The 19,479-nt window shown below is 35.5% G+C and overlaps 1 protein-coding gene across 4 annotated transcripts in view; it reads right to left on the bottom strand.

Moving 5' to 3' along the window:
- Window positions 1-3,431: 3,431 nt before the first annotated feature.
- LOC113502254 (GATA-binding factor C-like) overlaps window positions 3,432-19,479 on the bottom strand; it is an 88,368-nt gene continuing 72,320 nt past the window's right edge. For all 4 annotated transcript variants that reach the window (XM_026883739.1, XM_026883740.1, XM_026883738.1 and 1 more), the window contains exons 6-8: window positions 7,819-8,032; window positions 6,197-6,336; window positions 3,432-4,736 (exon numbers count right to left, since the gene is read on the bottom strand). In XM_026883739.1, the coding sequence (XP_026739540.1) occupies window positions 4,710-4,736; window positions 6,197-6,336; window positions 7,819-8,032 (381 nt within the window). In that variant the 3' untranslated portion in view covers window positions 3,432-4,709. The remainder of the gene's footprint in view (window positions 4,737-6,196; window positions 6,337-7,818; window positions 8,033-19,479) is intronic.

Raw genomic sequence — 19,479 nt, 5'->3', positions numbered from 1 at the left:
CCACTAACAAAAATAAACAAAACATACATTATAGAAAAAATAGTAAAAATGGAAATGCAAAACCCAACCCTTCAATTCGATAATAAAAATCGCTTTGCGTATTCCTAATTCAAATTCAATGAAGCGACATAAAGAATGACCGGTACAAAATTGAAAAGCAAATCAAACGCTATGTGACACGGCGCGGGGTCAGCGAGATAACGCCGGCTAAGTCGCAGATTGATTCCCGGATCAGAGCCCTTCCACCACTTAAGAGAACAAGACTACAGTGTAAGTTAAAAAGAGATGCCGCTCTACGAAATGTAACGCTATCTCGCTTTTAAAGCTGCAAGAGACTTTTATTTATAGTTGATGGTACGCAGTCAGTCGGATAGTCGCGCGCGCTCAAGTGTGGACGATCCCTTACTCACGACTCACTGCTATAAGGTCCTTAGGGATTTGTGAGGTTCCCTTTACTATACATTCAGCGGCTTTCGTATTTATGTTGTTTTTGTACTTGTTGTCTTGTTAAGTTACAAGTTGTAAGTTTGGGGGCAATTTGAAATGTTCTTCGTTTGCTCCAAATGTACTTATAACATTAATTATTGTTTTTGTTAAAACTGAACCTTAAGGTTATCAGATTTATAGCGTGTAGCTTGGTTGATTAAAACAAAAAACTGGCGTTAGGCTATATCCTTTGTAGATTTTTTGTTTAACTGTCTAAATTTTCTTGTGAATATTAACGACCTAAAAATTAAAAAATGGCAACTATGACATCTTCTTTATTACCCACGAGAAGCAGAGCTGATAAAGTCAAACATTAACTTTAATTTCAATTAAACATATCAGATCGTATCAAGAAATCAGCACACATCTTCAAATCAAAAGAAAATAGTTTTCAATGAGGCATCTAATTATCTGTTGCGATAGTTTAGGACCAAAGCTATTGTCAAATGCTTTTTCAGACGGTTACTCCACGCGTACTCTTCCTTGTACTGTGGAAACCAGAAACGCACACAATAGGCCATTTCAATTTTATCTTTCACAAGCTTGCAATTTGTGTAAAATGAATTGTGTTCGCGTCACTAACCTATTCTGTGCCTATTCGGTGTTTTCCTTACTCGTGTGAATGCCTGGTTTTTAATTGGCCCAGACTTAGGCCCATGTTGTTACAACATTTCATTATACTATAACTTGATGGCTATCTTACGCAAAGATTTTTAGTGTCATTTATTCATGCGTTAACGTTTCCGAGATGTATTTAATACCTACTAGATTTTTCCCGCGGGCCCTTCCGCTTCCAATCTAAAATTATCACATCGGATTATAAAATCGGGAATAAATACTATCCTATGTATTAATCCAGGTTATAAACTATTTGTGTATTAAGTTTCATCTAAATCCGTTCAGTGGTTTTTTCGTGAAAGAGGAACAAACATCCATACATTTATACATAAAAAATTACGCGTTTGTAATATTAGTAGGATCATGTTAATATTTAATGAGATTTTTTTAAGTGACCTTTTTATTTATTCTGACGTAATTCTACATTTCTGGCTGTTCGCACATAATCAAAGTGACAAGTGACAATTGATTGCAGCAAATTATATGTTATTGCCGATATCGTAATTTAGTATTCCTGGGAATTAATTTAAATTAAACTTGTCTTTATGTTATTTATGCTGTATATTTGTCTCAGAAACCAGTGTAACTAAAATCTTGGGTAATTTAGATAAACCTAGTGTAGTTATTTGAATAATAACCATAGGTTTATTAAGGTATGTGAAAATAGAAATATTCAAGACAACAATGAACATTTGAACATAAGAAGATACTCAATTAGGACTTAGTATTACAGATTCTGCCATTAACGGTTTTCAAGTTATGCAAACATGAAACTTAGTAAGAATCAGAATCGTAGTTTCTATCTTAGAAATGGCGCGTTTATTGATATAACGTTTTATTTTTGCCTTATGGTTTGCCTTTTAATTGAGTACTCAGATATCATTACATCCGTGAAAATAGTCGCGCTTTCGGTAATTTACAACCGTCGCGCGGCGGCCAGCGCTTCACCGCTCCATCGGGCCCAACATATTCAACAATTACACGATACTATCGGTGCGTCATTCAATAAAATTAAACAAATAAATCGTACCGCATTCACATACCGATCGGTACGTTTACGCTCGTAATTTAGCCAAGTGCGAAGTTCCGTCACATCGGGGGGTGCCTTCGCAGGCCGCTTTAGGTGTAAGAATATTCGTTCAAGTGTCGGCTCTCGAATATTCCGCGGTGTTGCCGTGTGCAATAAATCCCAGGAGTGATGCCGCGGTTTTTGCCTCGCGACATTTTTTCCCGCGCTAGCGGTGCATTTATCACCGCGCCGGACTGACCGCGGCCGGCCGGTGACTTATGCCCGCTCCACACCCGAGCAAAATGCCGTTTCATTTTTAAAACTACAAACAAGCCACTTCTCGTTTTGTTTTGGGAAAGGTCGCATATGCAAATATAGCTATACAAAGATTCGTCGTATTTTTCCTTGAAATAACTTAGTTTCGTCCTTTTTTAAGTCTCATAAGATTACAATTTCAGATTTTTATATAGCCTCCGTTTACTGATTATCGTCAAGTTGTCGCACAAGACTTTTGGCCGTTAAATTTTATTTATACCGTGGGACATCAGGTAAGAATATTAAATGTATCAAAATGTAGGAAGTATCAACAACAATGTCCACATCTGACAACAAGAGAAGATCACGGTACCAGCGATGCGTAAACGCTCAGCGTCCGCAAAATAACCGTGCAACTTAAAAAGATCAAAAGCAAACATTAATTGTGTACCAACAATGGCGCCCTTAAAATCCGTCGGGTATGAACCGCAAATAAAACCAAGTTATTAAGTAAGGCCTATCACGGAGCGGGGACCGTTTTATACGTACTTTTATCCGATGTCCATTCTTCTGAAATGCGATTAAAATTGAATAGGTCCATATGTCGCCGGCATTGGGGCCGTTGCGTCACAATCACACGGCCGGCTGCATTTTCAATTTGCCGCGAGATAAGCGCGACTTTTGGACGACTTTTTCTGCGGAATGGCGGAATTGATCCAGTGACTTATGGCGGGCGACGTATAAGACGAAGTAATTGGATGGTCAATTCATCTGCCTTCCTATTTATACGACCTCTGCTCTTTATAGCGACAGTTCGAATTGCTCTCGAGTTTATCTATTCAATGAATTTAGATTTGTCTTGATTTTGAGAGGGTGGAGAAATAAAATAAACGTTTAATATCAATATTGATAATTTATTCACAATTTCATTTAAAATACACAACTTCACAATGTTTTGTTTTAAAACTAAAAACTTTAGGTACGGGATATCGTTATAGGCTGTTCTGCAGTGATCTCTAATTTACATTTTTTTATTCTGATAGTCTTATAATGATTTCATTTATTTCCTACATGTTTCATTTACATTTCATATTTACATATTTTGGGGTACAGGCGAGATGTTTGTGGTTGTAACATGCAATTATGTTTTCTTACTCGGCGATCGCGTTTTGACGGAAGCCTTATTGTAATTACACACGGACAGTAAAATGCAGAATTAAGCCACACCGGGCTTTACAATACAAGGTGCATTCCAAAACAGAGACAATGTTTAACATAACCTCTTTGCATTAAACTTTCTTTTGTTTATATGGTACAAATGTGTGTTTATATGTTACAAGCACATACAAAACCCCGTAATTTAAAATTTATGGCCACTCAATATTCTTAATTTTACAACGGTAATGTGATACAAAATTTATATTACACCTTGTGACAAACAAATTTATTTTATACATAAATATTCAATAGCTAATTCGATTTAGTGACCAGTTGAATAATTTATAACAAAATCTCAAGTCTGACGCATCAACGAAATCAGTTCTGCTAATGTCACTATTCAAAACTGCTATTTATTTACAAGTTGCATTGTATATAACTATTACATAAATTACTATTGCATTTCATTCATAATTATATCATCTACACAAATAATAAAATGTACAAAAAAAATGATTTCTGCTTATCTTTTTGAACACATCACAATTCCTATAGCGAAAAAAGCCGTTCGAATAAAATATCAAAAAGAATAAAATCAATTTACACAGGAACGGAATATAACTTAGTAAGATATGTACAAAATACACAAAATTATTTGTTCTCCTTTGAACTATACTTATACGATAAAGACTTCATAACCGACCTTACCTAATATTATAATACTGTACAATTTCGCTAGTTACTCCATGTAAAACACTCTTAATTTTAATACTTTTAGGAAACTGATCGCGTATCAAAGTCTTTTATTGGGAACGATAAACTGGGACATTATTGTGTTCAAAATCAGGATATGTTCAGTTCTTCGGAACTGTAAGGCGAGGTTTTAGTGAGCGGGTATCGGCCATCTTTAATTAACTGTCATTTTCTTCACAAGCCTCGTAGATAGTTTAGCCGCGTTCGTTGCTCAAACCTCATGTTTGTATAGAAGTACAAACGTCAATTCTGTTCAACAGTCTTATTAATTAATGTGATGTGTTTAATATATGAGTAGATACTCATTAACGAAATCACAGCGTGTTTTGTTGCCTCCGATTTCTTTGTGACGTCACTTGTCTGCATTGGCAGGACTCTTGAATACTTAGGACATTATTTATTAACTGTATACTCTTGTTTGGTTGACTTATCACGTGTACTCACTCCTCCAGCCAGTCTGTAAAGAGGAAAAATTGGTTAGTCATGTTCTATAGTAGGTCTCACATGATTGGTTTAAATATTACGCCACGCATGCGCGTAGCGTTTTTTACACTTTTACACCTTATGTAAAAGACGTAGTCAAATGTATTGTATCATATTTGTCCATTTAATGATTTATATTCGAGAATAGAGATTTTTAGAATTAAATTCGTTGTTCAAAATTGTTGTAGAGATTTTAAATGGACGAAAATTCTGTGTGTGTAAACGACCAAGGGAAGTTAAACCAACTATTCTTAAAATATGTATGTACATATGTTACATATTTATACTATCTACACCAAGATCATGTAAACGACTAAGATATAAATGATATAAATACTCAATGAGCAGATAACAATGCGTCCTATTTAAATTTCGAATACTAAAAGAATCACATTACAATATTCACGAGGTTCCCACACATAAATATATGCAACCTTCATGGTTTGACGTCACTACATAATATATCAAAGACATTTTGCATCGTCTGCATATTCCTGAAATTTTGCATATCTCTAATTTGATAACAGATCGAATAACACATGTATTCAATATGTCTGAATTAATTAATAGGATAATAAAGATAGATTTGATGTTTTATTTCGGACAAATTATTCAATTACGTCAAGAAAAAAAAAACTGTGGGAATTAGGTGTTATCAGATTATTTTTTATCGGGTCATCATATTTGTATTTTTTATCTAAATGTGTGGAATATGCCACTGGTGTCAGATCCAGTTGAATATTAACTATGATTCAGAAATATTACCTACGTCTCCAATGCCGTGATCTTGGTTAGTGATACAAGTCGCTACTATGCTTATTTTTAGTAAATACGTATCTGATGCCCATAGTGATATGGTCTCACATTTGAGAAACGGTTAATAATTATACCAGCCTTTTAATGTCACTAGGTATAGGCATCTTTTCATATAGGATGTTAACGTTATGAACGTTGCTAACGGCTACGTACGGTATATCGGATAGGTAAAAAATTAAATGCTCATTCAAATTTGGTTAAAAAAAACTTTTTTTGACTATATAGTATAAAATCTGAACTTCAAAGAAAATTCTTCTCAGTGTAGTTAGATACTACTTTTAGAATACTGGGGAAAAAATAAATAAATTCATTTCAATTCATATACACAGACAGTGCTAGAATTATCTTTGTTTTAGATACAAATAAAAATCCTAGATATTTTTGTACCCATACATTTAAGACTCAATAATCCTATTCTAATCTATTTTCTCCTGTTTTTCTGAAGTCCTAAAACCGAAAAGACTAGAACTAATATACAATTAATTAACAAATGTTTATATAATTGTTTGATGATTACTCAAACCGTCCCTTTACAAGAGAAGCCCCTGTGTTCAGAACTTGGACTTATATAGTCTGGAAATATGATGTATTTATAGTATATATAATATTATAACTTACCATAGAATTGAGCTGCGCGAGGTGATGGTGGTGATAGGGGTTGTGTGATGCAGGCGGCGGGGCAAAGCCCTGGTGCGGCGCCCCGTACCAGTGCGACATGTGGGCCGCCGCGGGGTGCACCAGACCGACCTGGTGCTGACCTGGTGACAACAGAGGATGAGGTTAGTATTACTGGCAATATTACAGGGTTTGTAGCTTGGTAGGTAAGCGATTGGGGTATGGTCTTAAAATGATTTACAGATTTTTTTTATTTTAGTATGTTACATGGGTGGTCTAAGTTTAGGAGCGTTTTCATTTGAGCATTGCATTTATGCATTGAAGAAATATTATATTTGAGGAAAGTAGTAGAGTTGTAGATTTTAAGCGTGCTGGCAATAACAGAAACATTTCGATTAAGAAGCATAGAATAAAACTACACAAATAAACCTCCTTTTAGAAATTAAAAATAACTCTAATGATAATCTCAATCTCCCAACAGAAACCACTTAAATGCAAAAACGCCTTAATTCTCTCGGCTTTACATACAAGTTCAAATAAATGCATTTAATTACAAGTAATGGTTGGGAACCAGTCTTCACTTAGATCCTATTCATCTCGTAACCGCAAAGATAACTCCGATACGGATAATATTTTCCCTTCATTAACTCATTACTTAGTATACCTTAATTAAGCAAACTTATTTTTAAAGGCAATTTAAATTGGACGGTGAGATTATTAAAATTAATTTAGTTTAGTTAAGCTTTCGTTTCAACACTTAAAGCTGCATTTCTTACGTTAGTGTTATAGACCTACATATTAAAGCAGTCAACAAAATTGAGAGTCTCAAATTTCAGTTAACACATAACGATCGTAGCCTTAACATCAAAGAATCTATTTGCATAAGACAAACATTGACAAATTTTGTTCGTTTCAAATGTGTGACACTAATTTACAATTATTTTAATTTTAAATAACAGTCTTCTATTGAAGTTTCTAGACACCAAATGAATAAAAATTTAAAAACAAATTACGTAGTAGTGACGCATTTGGTAACATTTAAACTAATATAATTGCATGGAGATATACATATATATCTAGATTACTATCTTATAAAAAATATAGATAAATAAAAGTGACAGTTTCAAAATCCTAATGAATATATTGTCCTTGAAAATGGCAATAAATTAGAATGACTGGGTAATTTGAAACTTATTTATTTTAATGACTATTAGTACGGAATAAAATTACCAAATAATTTACAACTACTCTAAATGTAGATTTACTAAATGTTTTACATAATATAGGGCGTTAAGAAACCTGATAACGTAATAATAAACAAATATGTTTTAAAGGCGTTTTTGGAAATAATGGATCGTTCAGTACATTATTATTTTATGAATACAGTCGTACTTCTACAAAAGCTTATATTGCAAAGCTCGTTGAATCTAGTTTGGTTACTTTAAAAGCATGAATTTATATTATTACGGTGCTAAAAGAAAGCTTTTTGTCTTGTGTTAAAGGTGTTAGTAAAGGCTGAGATAAGTTCAAGATGAATATACATTTCGGAAACGTGTATTCAAAAAAATTAACTACAAAAACTTTCAAAATTTTAACAAGTAAATGTAATATCATCGGGAACTCACCGAAGTCCATTGCGGATGGGAAGGCCGAGCCCCCAAAGCCTTTGGTGGCGTCCCCCAGGGGCTTGATCATGTCCCCCATGACCCCGCCGAGGGCGAGCGCACATGCACCGCCACCCCCCATGCCCATGCCCCCCTTCTTCTTCTTACTTTTACTACTCAGCTTGCGATTCCTGGTCTGGATGCCTTCTTTCTTCATCGTGAGAGGCCGGTTTACCTGTTAACAAGGAATTGAATATTGGTCAATCAAAATGATAAATGAGTAACGTAAAATGCAAAACAAAACACAAACGATCTCATTGTCATAACCAACTAGAAATAATACACCGTCGTAAAACAATGTATAAAATAAAACAAGCACATCTAGGATTTACTTTTAACAATCAGAACACGTATCAACTAAATTATACACTCTGAATATAATATTCCCCTAATTGAAACATCACAATATTCTGAACGAGGCTAATAAGTCGTAATTGTTCCATGTTGAATCACACAATTTTTAAACCGCCAGTATTCCATTTTATTGCTCTGACACGACATTTAGCGGTATGAAAAAACGTCTGCGGTACCAATTTAGAATGCTAACTACTGAGTATAAAGGCAAGCCGAAACCATAAAATGGTATCACAATAGTTGTGTGCGAATATTCAGCTGTTTGGTGTCCGATGCCGCCGTCGCCGGCGTCACTCCACGCATCCTAATTAGTGCACCGATGCACTGCGCCCGTTTGGTGGGAAACTGCGGTGACGCGCGTTTTCGTGTTAAGGCCCTCAACTACCTATACTGTGGACGAATTTCCGCATAATAAAGATGGCTACTCAGAATGATTTACATATTCCTTTAAGTACTTACATTTGCTATGAGGGTTATCGTAATGATGAGGAGAAACAAAAAGCTTGTCATATGTTTACATGCAAACAATAAAAGGGACGAGATCTCGATTGCTATGATCATTTAGAAGCAGAGAGTTGCCAACATGCTGAACGTAATCAGATAAGGGTAAGCGAAATTTTTCCATATCTGTGCAGTTTCTTTGCCAAATTCTCGGGTCAACTATGTCGGTCACTTCTGCTTTGCATCGTGTTGTTTCTAAGAAGCGTGCGTCACGACGGACGGACGAACGGACAATGAGTTATTCATCGCCTTCCAGGGAACTTGGCGGCGGCATGTGGGCCCTAAACGCACGATTGCATTGCGCCTGCGCCGACGCAGCCCATGCGCATGACCTGTCCTTGTTTGTGTTTGTTTTTGGCCATGTACAATTGGCTTAACTTGCCTGAAATTATATAGTAGCTTACAAGATTTAGAAGTGCAGAATGTAATGTCTAATAAATCATTCAAGGATGAGGAAAATCAAACTCGTTAGCTCCCTTCAATGTACTATCCAGTGTCTCGGCTACTATAGATAAGTCTATGCAAAATGAATAAACACAATCTATGAGTCTGAGCAAAGTCCGATTCCTCCAGACGGACAGTGATAAAACTTCATTAATCTGTTAGTAAAGTACTGCGTAGTTCAGTGCGTGCCAGATCCCGGCGTCCCTAATGCGTTCCCGCGAATCGCCCACACATCGCGCATACCGCGCCGTCGCTCCTCCCAATTGAACCAATATAAAATGCATTAACACCACTGCATGCCGGCAGATTTAGACTGCAACCAAATTAGGTCATTGCGAAGCCTTTGCTAGCTATATTTTTTCTTAATTGCTTACTGGAGCGAGCACCCGTAAAACGGTCTGCTAGTTTTTATTTTTCCGTATCAATTATTGCAAATTAGTTCCTTGTTAGAAAGTACGTTCTCGTTTTATCGTTCATAATAAAAATAATAATTCAATAAGATGCAAATAAACTATGAATAAAATATAAGTGATGACTTTTAGATACGAATCTGGGCGTAGTCCTGATTATACGTTTTTAAATTTTTATGGCCGTTAACATAGACAAACAAATTTGTAATGGAAATTAATTTGTAATATGATCCGCTAATGAATTCTATTTCAGGAATAAATTAATATCAATTATTATGTTGGAATGTTAGAGGTAGTTCATGAAGGTGTCTATTAAAGCGGTGGCTTCACAATGGGTATCGGTTAGTTTGTATGCAAAACAATGGCATCGAAGGATTATGTGTTCGTCCATGGGTGGGTGCCGGAAGGCGCAGATATACGGGTGTATAGACCTGACAAGACATCCGCCTCGTTGCCGCAGAAATTGCTTAATAACTGGTCATTATACCAGTTTAATTACGTCTGCCTGTTCCCACTCTCCGGGCTGTTCAGATGGGTTGGCGTGTATGCTGTACATGTATGCAGCGGACTATATAAGGAAATGGGTAGAGTATGAATTATGTACTAGCGAAGCATGCGCGGGTAAACAGTTACGTTGATTTACGAGTAAGAATTTGATGTGACATATGAGCTTACACTTAACATTTATAGTATTTGATTTTCCTTAATCCTTTCTAAGTACTCTTCTCAAGTGATTAATATAGACTATTTTATTTTTTTCTTTCTATTTACCTTATTGTGCTATTCGGCCAGGTAAGCATTAAAGAAGCGTATCCTGTTTTCAGGCCAAAAACCGACGATAGATATAACTGACATGGATCGCCAATCTTTGGGTGTGACATAAAAGTTATGTTTTAAATTGTCAGGTTCAACTTAAAGATGCAGTTGTACAAAACCTTTGGCACATGAACTTCCTCAAACATTTTTGCAGCACATATTCCTTGTAGCTGCTTAGTATGCGCTTTACGTTATCACCGCAAAGTTTCCAGTGCCTCGTAATTAGGTACGTTCAGAAATATAACCGTCATACGGCAATGAATTCGTTCACAAATGTAACATGCATTTGCATGCAACGATCTCGGCACGAGAGGTAACGTCAAATGTGGGTTGAAACGGGGTGAAATTGGGTTGAAATACGTTGAAATCAGGCTTTGTTGTGGGGTTGAAATATTATTGTTCTACCTTAGGTTATGACGACCTGCTTAAATGGTGTTATGCGAGGTAAGTAAATATTGCATACAATTGTGGCTAGGGCTGCCCGGTGATGTTTCATAGTTGAGGATGCCTACTTTTGTAATATTTTGGTAAAATATAACAATTCATAATTAACCCAAAAAATTTAACTATTATGTTCCTGAATTTAGTTTAGTTTACTAACTATTATACGTTGCCTTATTATTGAAAATTCTAGTTCTGGCTTCAAAAAATACTCATTAAAAGCTCAAATTATTTCTTTACTTTAAAAAGTTATATTCATTTCAAATCCAAATATAACACAATTAACATTACGTCAAAACTACACGATACCGCCCCTTACAGCACAAACATGGTTATTTTTATTTCTCATCCATATTTTATGTAGTTTCGTGCAATTCAGTTCAGGGTTAATGTAACAGTAGCGAGCATGCACCACATGCATCTGGATGTCAATGTAATATCGACTCGACACGCCATACTGAATAAACTATGAACAATATGGCTGCCAGCATTTACTACTACCTAAGTATATATACGTACTAGCTTTTCGCCCGCGGCTTCGCCCGCGTCGAGGTCGGTTATATCGCGTTTCCAAGACACTCTTCAAAAGTCCGGGATAAAAACTATCCTATGTTCTTTCTCAAGGTCAACGCTATCGCTATACCAAATTTTATTAAAATTAGTTCAGTGGTTTAGACGTGAAAGCGTAACAGACAGAGTTACTTTCGCATTAATAATATTAGTAGGGATTGTGGGTTACCGACTTAGACTATAAATAAATTATTTCGTAATTTAATTGTTGCTTTCGCTGTTGCTATGGAAGAAAAGCCTTGTATCTGCGGTTATAAAATACCCATAAAGAGTACTCGGAACTTTAAGAAAATTGTTTTGTAATTAAAAATAAAACTCAACTTTACAACCATGTGCAACCCAACTGTGAGATATGTACGTTTTTGTTAGCACGTGTTACATCGACTGCTAACATCGGATAGGGTGTTATATATTCGAAAAAACAACGCAATGGTGGCGTGACAAAGCGAAATATACGTAAAGAACAAACGCGTATTGCGTCTCGTTGTGCGTGCGAATAATTGCGTTATGTTTCTAGGACGGAGAGTGCGCTTATTACGCTATCTGCACTCATCTGCACAAACACAGCCATAAAACCGCTCAAATGGGAAAATAACAGGCTCATACCACAATGCCATGGAAAATGTTGCTCACGGCCCCTCACTGTAATTTTTCCAACCGCTAGAAAGCTTTATTATGTCGTTAATTGTTGGAAAACGGCGAACATGCCTTTTATTGGACATAAATATTGTAATGAAACAGAACAGCGATGTACGAACCAATCGCGGAGCAGTAAAACTGTGGTGTAATGTTCGATAAAACAGACTTGACACGTTATTGTTGCGAAACAAAGCGTTGTAAACGAGATGTAGCCACCTTTAGCTGGTATCTAGATGGGGTGCACTCGGGATCGCTGATTATATCGATATTAATCATGAACGTCATAGAAACAGGTAGCTGGTACCTATAAGTTTATCGTTCTTTTAGTACTGTTTCGCATCTTAAACTATAAAGATATGAATAATATTGATTCGGGCACTTTTAAGATGTTTAGTTACGTATCTCCAAAGCAATCGATAGTCAACTTTTAACGCAAATAGTAGTGTTCGCTGCCACAGGCACAAAAACATCAGCTCATAACAATGTTCACATAAAGATCAAGCAAATGATCAGATAAGATCCAATAAAAATTCAATCGATCCACACCGCATATTTAAGTATTAACACCAATTATAGCAAAAACAACACACCTATTAACCAGCAAAAACTCTTGTAAATTGCTGTATTGAAATCGATAATGCCTTGTGGGACTTTATTTTTTATCTGCAACACTCATTGTCAATGTTTACCTAAATAATGGCTGGCTGGAAACGTTTAGCCAGTAATTGTTACATGTGTTTTGCTCTTTTTTCTATGCAATGCACCTATAATTTACAATACGAGTGATTTATAGTTTAGTTGGCAATAAAACCTTAGCAGATGATGAATAGTGCAAAGCAGTTCGATGTTAAAGATTTTGACAGCGCTTGCTTCAATTTAATTGGTTTTTTAAGTTCCCCGTAGTGAGTAATTGCAATTACTTTCTTTTTTAACGCAATTAGCACGTTATTTACATTGGGTTTAATTCTTTTGTATTTTTACAAATATTTATTGAGCAATATTTCATGATTATGGTATGATATGATGAGGATTATTATTTCCGTTTATTATGGCTTAATTTTCATGAATTGCTTTTTCTGTTTCCTCATAAGATTAGTTACTATCCTATGTATGTCTTGCGTTTATTTTGATAAACGATACATAACTTAAGTTAAATGAAGGCGAATTACCCATTTGCATGAATCAGTTTATTCGTTTTCCTTCCATAGCATTCTCGATCATCACGCAGAAAAAAAGAAAAAAAAAAATAGTTTCTCGAACAAGTATTCAAAATCATTGCATTCAGTGATACGGTGATAATTTCAGCAAAAACTTTCATATGATTTAAGAGCTATTGTCACGTCAATTTTAAATGATAAACAAGTCTGTCATACAGTTGCATTGTTTTATTAATTTGCGACGAACTGGCGACACTTTAGCCGTCGCGTGCGAGTTTTTCAACGTTTTACATTAAAGCTCATTATAATAAGAAATAATTGATCGTTTATGACGTGTGAATCGTGAGAGACTCATTTGACAGTTCCAAAGTGGGAGAAAGCGGTTTTTGTAGAAATTCTCGATGAAATGAAATATTATATTAAGTTGTTGAGAAATTAATTGAATGTTTTGTGAAAAAGAACTGACTGATTTGAATTTTCCAGATTCTTTTTTTCTTAGATTACAGCGAAAAATCGTTCGTGTAGTTGGATATCTTAGAGGATTAAAAAAAGGGTTTTTTAAATTAATCTTGATTTCAGTTCTTGGCGGTACACCAATAACTATTGCTGTTACAGAATTTTCTTTAACTACCCACATTCTTTTTTTCCATTTTACTAATGAAACTCTACGCGAAGCAACCGACAACTTCTGTAAAATCTTTAACGAACAAATAATATGTGAGAAGAAAAAATGTCAGGAAACTGTCTCTTATAATATACTGTATAACAGCTAAGAATTTATTGCTCGAAGTTGCGGCGAGGGATAATTTAATTGGCATCTTACGTTACATGTCGCGTGGCCCATCGCCTTTAATTTTTGCACCTTTCTTACGCATAAAACCAAATAGAAATGTGCTGTCAATGTATTTTATTAGCCGATCTGCTTTAACGATTTAGTCAGCTCAGGAATTTATTTGAATAAACCATTCAATCTAATGTTTTCATGCCAATCAATGCCAGCGCCTGAATATCTTCTTTTAAAAATTAAAAAAATATATCATTTTTGTTTTTTCAACATGACTAGACGAATCTTTTTGTCTCTGAAAAAAAATATAGTTGTCAAACATCTCAATGGCCGAAATAAATTTAAATTTAGAATACAACGCTAAAATTATATTATGTTTTTCTTACAAGCTTTCCCGCCAACCACCGCTTGATACAAGCTGTCATTTAGCAAATCAGTTATTTATGAGTTTGCAGATAAGTTACAAATACACGTCACACTATATTACCGATGTCCCTAAACACCTAAGCTGTTCTCAAACTAATCTACGATGGGATCAACATAATATGGTCTAGAAATGCTTCGAAACTGATAATTTCAAGGAAGCTTGAATCTCGATGTCGATATTAACAAGTTAGCCATAACTCGTTACTCGAATCTTGATCAATGTTTGTGTAATGGCTCTTAGCTTTGGGAATGGTAAGCTGTTAAATATTTCCTATACAAAATGAAAATCAAACGTTTTCATTGTGATCATGGATATAAGAATCTTGTTCATAATATCATAATATCAGTACTTGATTTGTAAGTAAAAAATTATTAAAAATATTTAATAATAATAAAAATGAACAAAAAGTTCCTAATTAAAAACTATTCGACATTCATCCTACAACAATAAACAAATGCAACATACTGACAGACAAAAAAGCCGTCGCGACAATCGTGTTGAAAGTTGCAATTAAGGGCGCGGGATATGTAGCATGGAGGACAAACAAACAAGACGTTGTCAATTGGGCGCAGCGGACGCCGGCGGAGCCCACACAGACGTACGCAGAATATGTCGAGCTGTTATTAAAAACAATAAAAATAATGTGTCGTTTTGAAGTATATTATGTCAATTGTTTTGTAGTGAAATTGTTAATAGTATTGATGCAACGCTGAGTGATATTATTATGTTTAATTAAGGTATACCTCAAATTCTGTTTTCTCAGGACAGTAATAGTATTTTCCGAAAAACAAAAAATATAATTAGAATATACATAACAGTTTGAATCCTATCTTTAAATGTGCTTATTCGCACATAAGAATTAATCATATTAGTAAAATTTTGGACCGCAATTTTAAATTTCGGATATTCGTTCGTTTGTTTTTATACCTATCCTAGATTAGTCTAGACTAGACGAGATTAAAATTCATAAATTTGAATGAGGTTCTTTTCTATTTTGTATGAACTACATTTGGTGTGATTAGAAAGCATATTATATGATATCCGTATATTTGAAAAGACATACTATTTTATATACAAATTACTAGAATGAATATAATATTGCAAGAAATTAGTAGTCTGTTTACAAGTGGTGGTGAAAAGTTTGAGACCCAAGTTATTTATGGACATGGAAATGTTAGTAATGAACAATAAATTAATATAAAAAACACACATTCCAAATATACGGTTCCGCGCTAACTTTGAAATAACTTTCAGCTACATTGAAAACCAATCTGCTATAACCCAAAGGGTTTCGAAACCAACCCTAGAAAATGTACTAAAATAGTTTGCGCATAACATCTTGTCATCAGGACAATTAAAAAAAGTGCATTCGTTGATGTGTGTAATGAGAAAAACCGGCTGTCGTAATGTCTCTGGTGAATTAGTTCCGCATAGTTAGTTAGCGCTGCGATCGAGCGTACCGGCGCCTGCGCAACCCGCTGAAAACTGTATCGTAACGGGGCTGTAACGTCACGACATTACCAACAGTCAAAAAATCTAAGGTTCAATATATAAATAGTTTTTACTTTTTTAGTTCTCCATTTAAAAGAAGAATTTCTCCACCAAGGAGGTTCGCATTCACAACTTTTTACTCCTCAACATTGCAAGAGTAAGTCATTATGGAATACCAGTCTTTTTCCATCGGTGTTCAACTTTTTAACGTATTCGCTTACATGGAGATCTAAACGCTCTTAGCATTTACTAAACGCCTTTTAAGTATTCCTAGAGCTGTGCAGGACCTGATGTCTGGTACTTAATATGCGTGTGTGGCAATGAATCAAATAGGGCGACTGGCTTTAATCAAGAGGCGCCTCAGCTATTTAACACCACCTAACGCTTGTCGGATCACGCAACCAATTTAATTAGGAAAAATAACGACCGTAACGTAAGCAATTACAGACATTTTTGCAATTTCTCCTCAATAGCACACGTTGAAAATGACTAGTAAACAACCACTGCAAATAGAAACGAAAAATACAATTTCAAATAAATAAATTTAATAATTAAGGATGTGTTGGTAGACATGTCGATAAAACACGGTCGTGTTTGATATGTGCACGTGATTAAAATAAATACTCCGGGCAGTAGTCGGGAGTTCGCCGACAGCTGCTACTCCGGGGGATAATTGAAACGACGATTTATACACCCGCCAAATTTATCGACATCCACGATTTATAGTGTGAGCGAGGCCTTATGCATCGGTTATTATTGTAACGTTTCATTTTTGCCATGCTCTCAATCATTTTACGTAGATTCAAATAAAGATACATAGAAATATACGATTTCTTAACTCTAACGTAATTAAACGGAACTTAATTGTAATGTCATTTGAGTTGTCATAGAATGAGACAATCAGTGAAATGCAATTACTGTATTAGATTCGTAACTGTTGATATCAAGTGAAATTAAATTGTCCGTTTACAAAAGTATGATCGTGATTTATCCTTATCTCTGAGTACATTTCGAGGCACGGATTTATCAAAATATTAAGTCAATTATCGGGTGTCGATAAAAATTGACATTTCCAATTTAGTTAGTTGATAATAAAGTTTGTTAGCGTTCTAATAACGTTACAGATAAGGATTAAGAAATATTTAGAACGATTTATTGTTGCGTAATATCTTAAGTAAAATTATCTTAAATTTAGTCGCGATACCTTTGTACTAAAAATATCGAATTTATCTTTGATTACATAAGGGAATAATTGTCAATACACAGTTGCTATTGAAAACGATATTTGTAATGAAGATAGTATATGTGGCAGGAGCGCCAACTTCACATTTCAAAAACAATTATGGAAACCAATAAATTTAAATGTTTCGCGCCTGTGGCAGTGAACCCAGTCCAATTAGAGTCCGGCGGCGTCCGCACTAAATCTCACGATGCTACCACGCTACACTAATTCATACGAGCCCGCCAACGAGACCTCGTAACTGTCCACGTCGACACAAAGTTTAACAGCTTCTCGATTATCGATAACTTTGCTTCCCATCACTAATGTTGCGCTACAGTTGAATAAGTGGATATTGAATACGGAAGTTTTAACTTGTACTAAAACTAATTTCAGTAAATTGGTTTCGAACTAAACTTGGTCAGCTACGGTCTATGAACGTAAAGCTGAAGCTCCGTTTTATTGCGTAGGTACAAAAGTTACATTTACAACTTAACAATAGTTAATCCCCCACATTTTATACAGGTATAATAAAGCAGCATAGCGCAGTAAAGAACTTAAGCCACTATCTTATGTCATGTAGCAGTCATTTGTCTTTTGTAGGGTGAGGAGCAGTAAAAGCGGCTCGGGCCGGCGCGTGCGCAAGGCACCTGCTCCTAAAGCCCCCACTAATTATTCCACCACTTATTATATGATTACGAGACTTTTTTGGTGCTTTCAATCAAATTACACCTTGGCCTGGCCACTTTGTATGAGTGAGATGTCATAAACTTTTTTTTTGTGGTCCAATTATATTCCGACGGTTGCGTGCCGGTGTAAAACGAAGTATTATCAATTATTATACTCTATAGAAAAAATATTTTGGGTCAACGTGAATAAAGTGCTCCTCATAATTAAGCTTTGTGCATTTAAGGATTATAAAACTCGCTGTGCAGCAAAGTAAGAAAGTACTTCAAGCATAAGATAAAAACACTGTCAAATACACAAAACTGACAAAGGGCCTTCTTTGTATTTACATAAATGACAATAGAGAGAGATTAACACAAAAGTTTGTCGCAAACAGTGGCACTTGGAAACAACTCCCGGATTAGCGAAAAGTAAAAAAAAAATGAAGAAGACATTGCGCTAATTTCAGTTTAAACTGTCGGAGAGATTACCTAGATGATAACGAAATTCTAAATATGAATTCGTGTAATGCCCGCACAGTTTTGCACTCAAGCGCATCGATGGTGTGATAGGAGGACATAAATAAATAATTAGACGGAGAGAGGAAGTCGGGGGGATACGCGGGGGACAGGGGGAGAGGGGGGAGACGATAGTTTTGAGATAGTATCTCCCGCAACCGCGCTTTGTGTCAAACGTCAGATGTTTATCTTGAAGATGTTTACAGATGTACTGGAGGGGTAACGGCCCGAACATCTCTTGGGAGCAATCAACCGTGCAACACTAATACGCTTGATACTGTTCGTTAATTATCTCCTTTTGTTTCATACCTATCATTCTGTATTCCTTTTCTGAACTGGCCACTTAATGCACAATCACGCCGGCACACCTGATAATCTAGAATCCTTAATATTCTGGTTACTCTTAACAAAGACAACTTTTACCAGGCTATTAGACTACTAATAATAATAACCGGCCGCTTTAAAAATATAAAAGTTAAAAAAGGAGGTGTGTTACCAAGTTGTTGGGCATTTAACACACCTAGGTCATGATACTGGTGACTTGGAAAAAAATGTACTTTATTTATTCGAAAGTGTGTAGATTATTTCTGTGCTCGTAGATCACGCTAGATGGCGCTGATAGTGTGGCGCGCAGCCAGATCAGTGATCATCTCGTTCCTGGCGTTTCATCGCCTAATTACAACGTCCACGTTACTGACCCGAGCTATCTTGTAAATCTTTACATCACATTAATAGTTTTCTATTTTTGTTGAGTTACACTAGTCGGCAGTCCAAGAAGTGAACACTTGATACCTTTGGATTTCACAATCATAAGTAATTAGTCAATTTACTTGTCATTTTTCCATTATAATGACCGATGACCTAATTGGTTTTCCCAAATGTGAATGAATTTATCTAGACCAAAATTAAGAATCACAATAAAATCACCATTCTTTACTTAACTGAGTGGTGGAAAACCCGCAGAGAAGCAATTATCAATTTTCGTCGATAATCATTACAAGTTTCAGATAAGATAAAAACGAAATCGATAGACTTAAAATCCAAAATTCTAGCTAACAATCTTGTCCCAAGAAATCCGTAATCGATACACGATAAAAGTACCGCTCTAATAATAGGTCCGTATTATCGATACTTACAAATATCGCGACAAAAGCTTGCATTACAATGACTATTGCGAAAGTGCGC

Source organism: Trichoplusia ni, chromosome 17, assembly GCF_003590095.1.
Source record: "Trichoplusia ni isolate ovarian cell line Hi5 chromosome 17, tn1, whole genome shotgun sequence".
Classification (NCBI taxonomy): domain Eukaryota; kingdom Metazoa; phylum Arthropoda; class Insecta; order Lepidoptera; family Noctuidae; genus Trichoplusia; species Trichoplusia ni.
The sequence above is the reverse complement of the archived record's forward strand: the minus strand, read 5'-3'. Positions and strand labels throughout refer to the sequence as shown.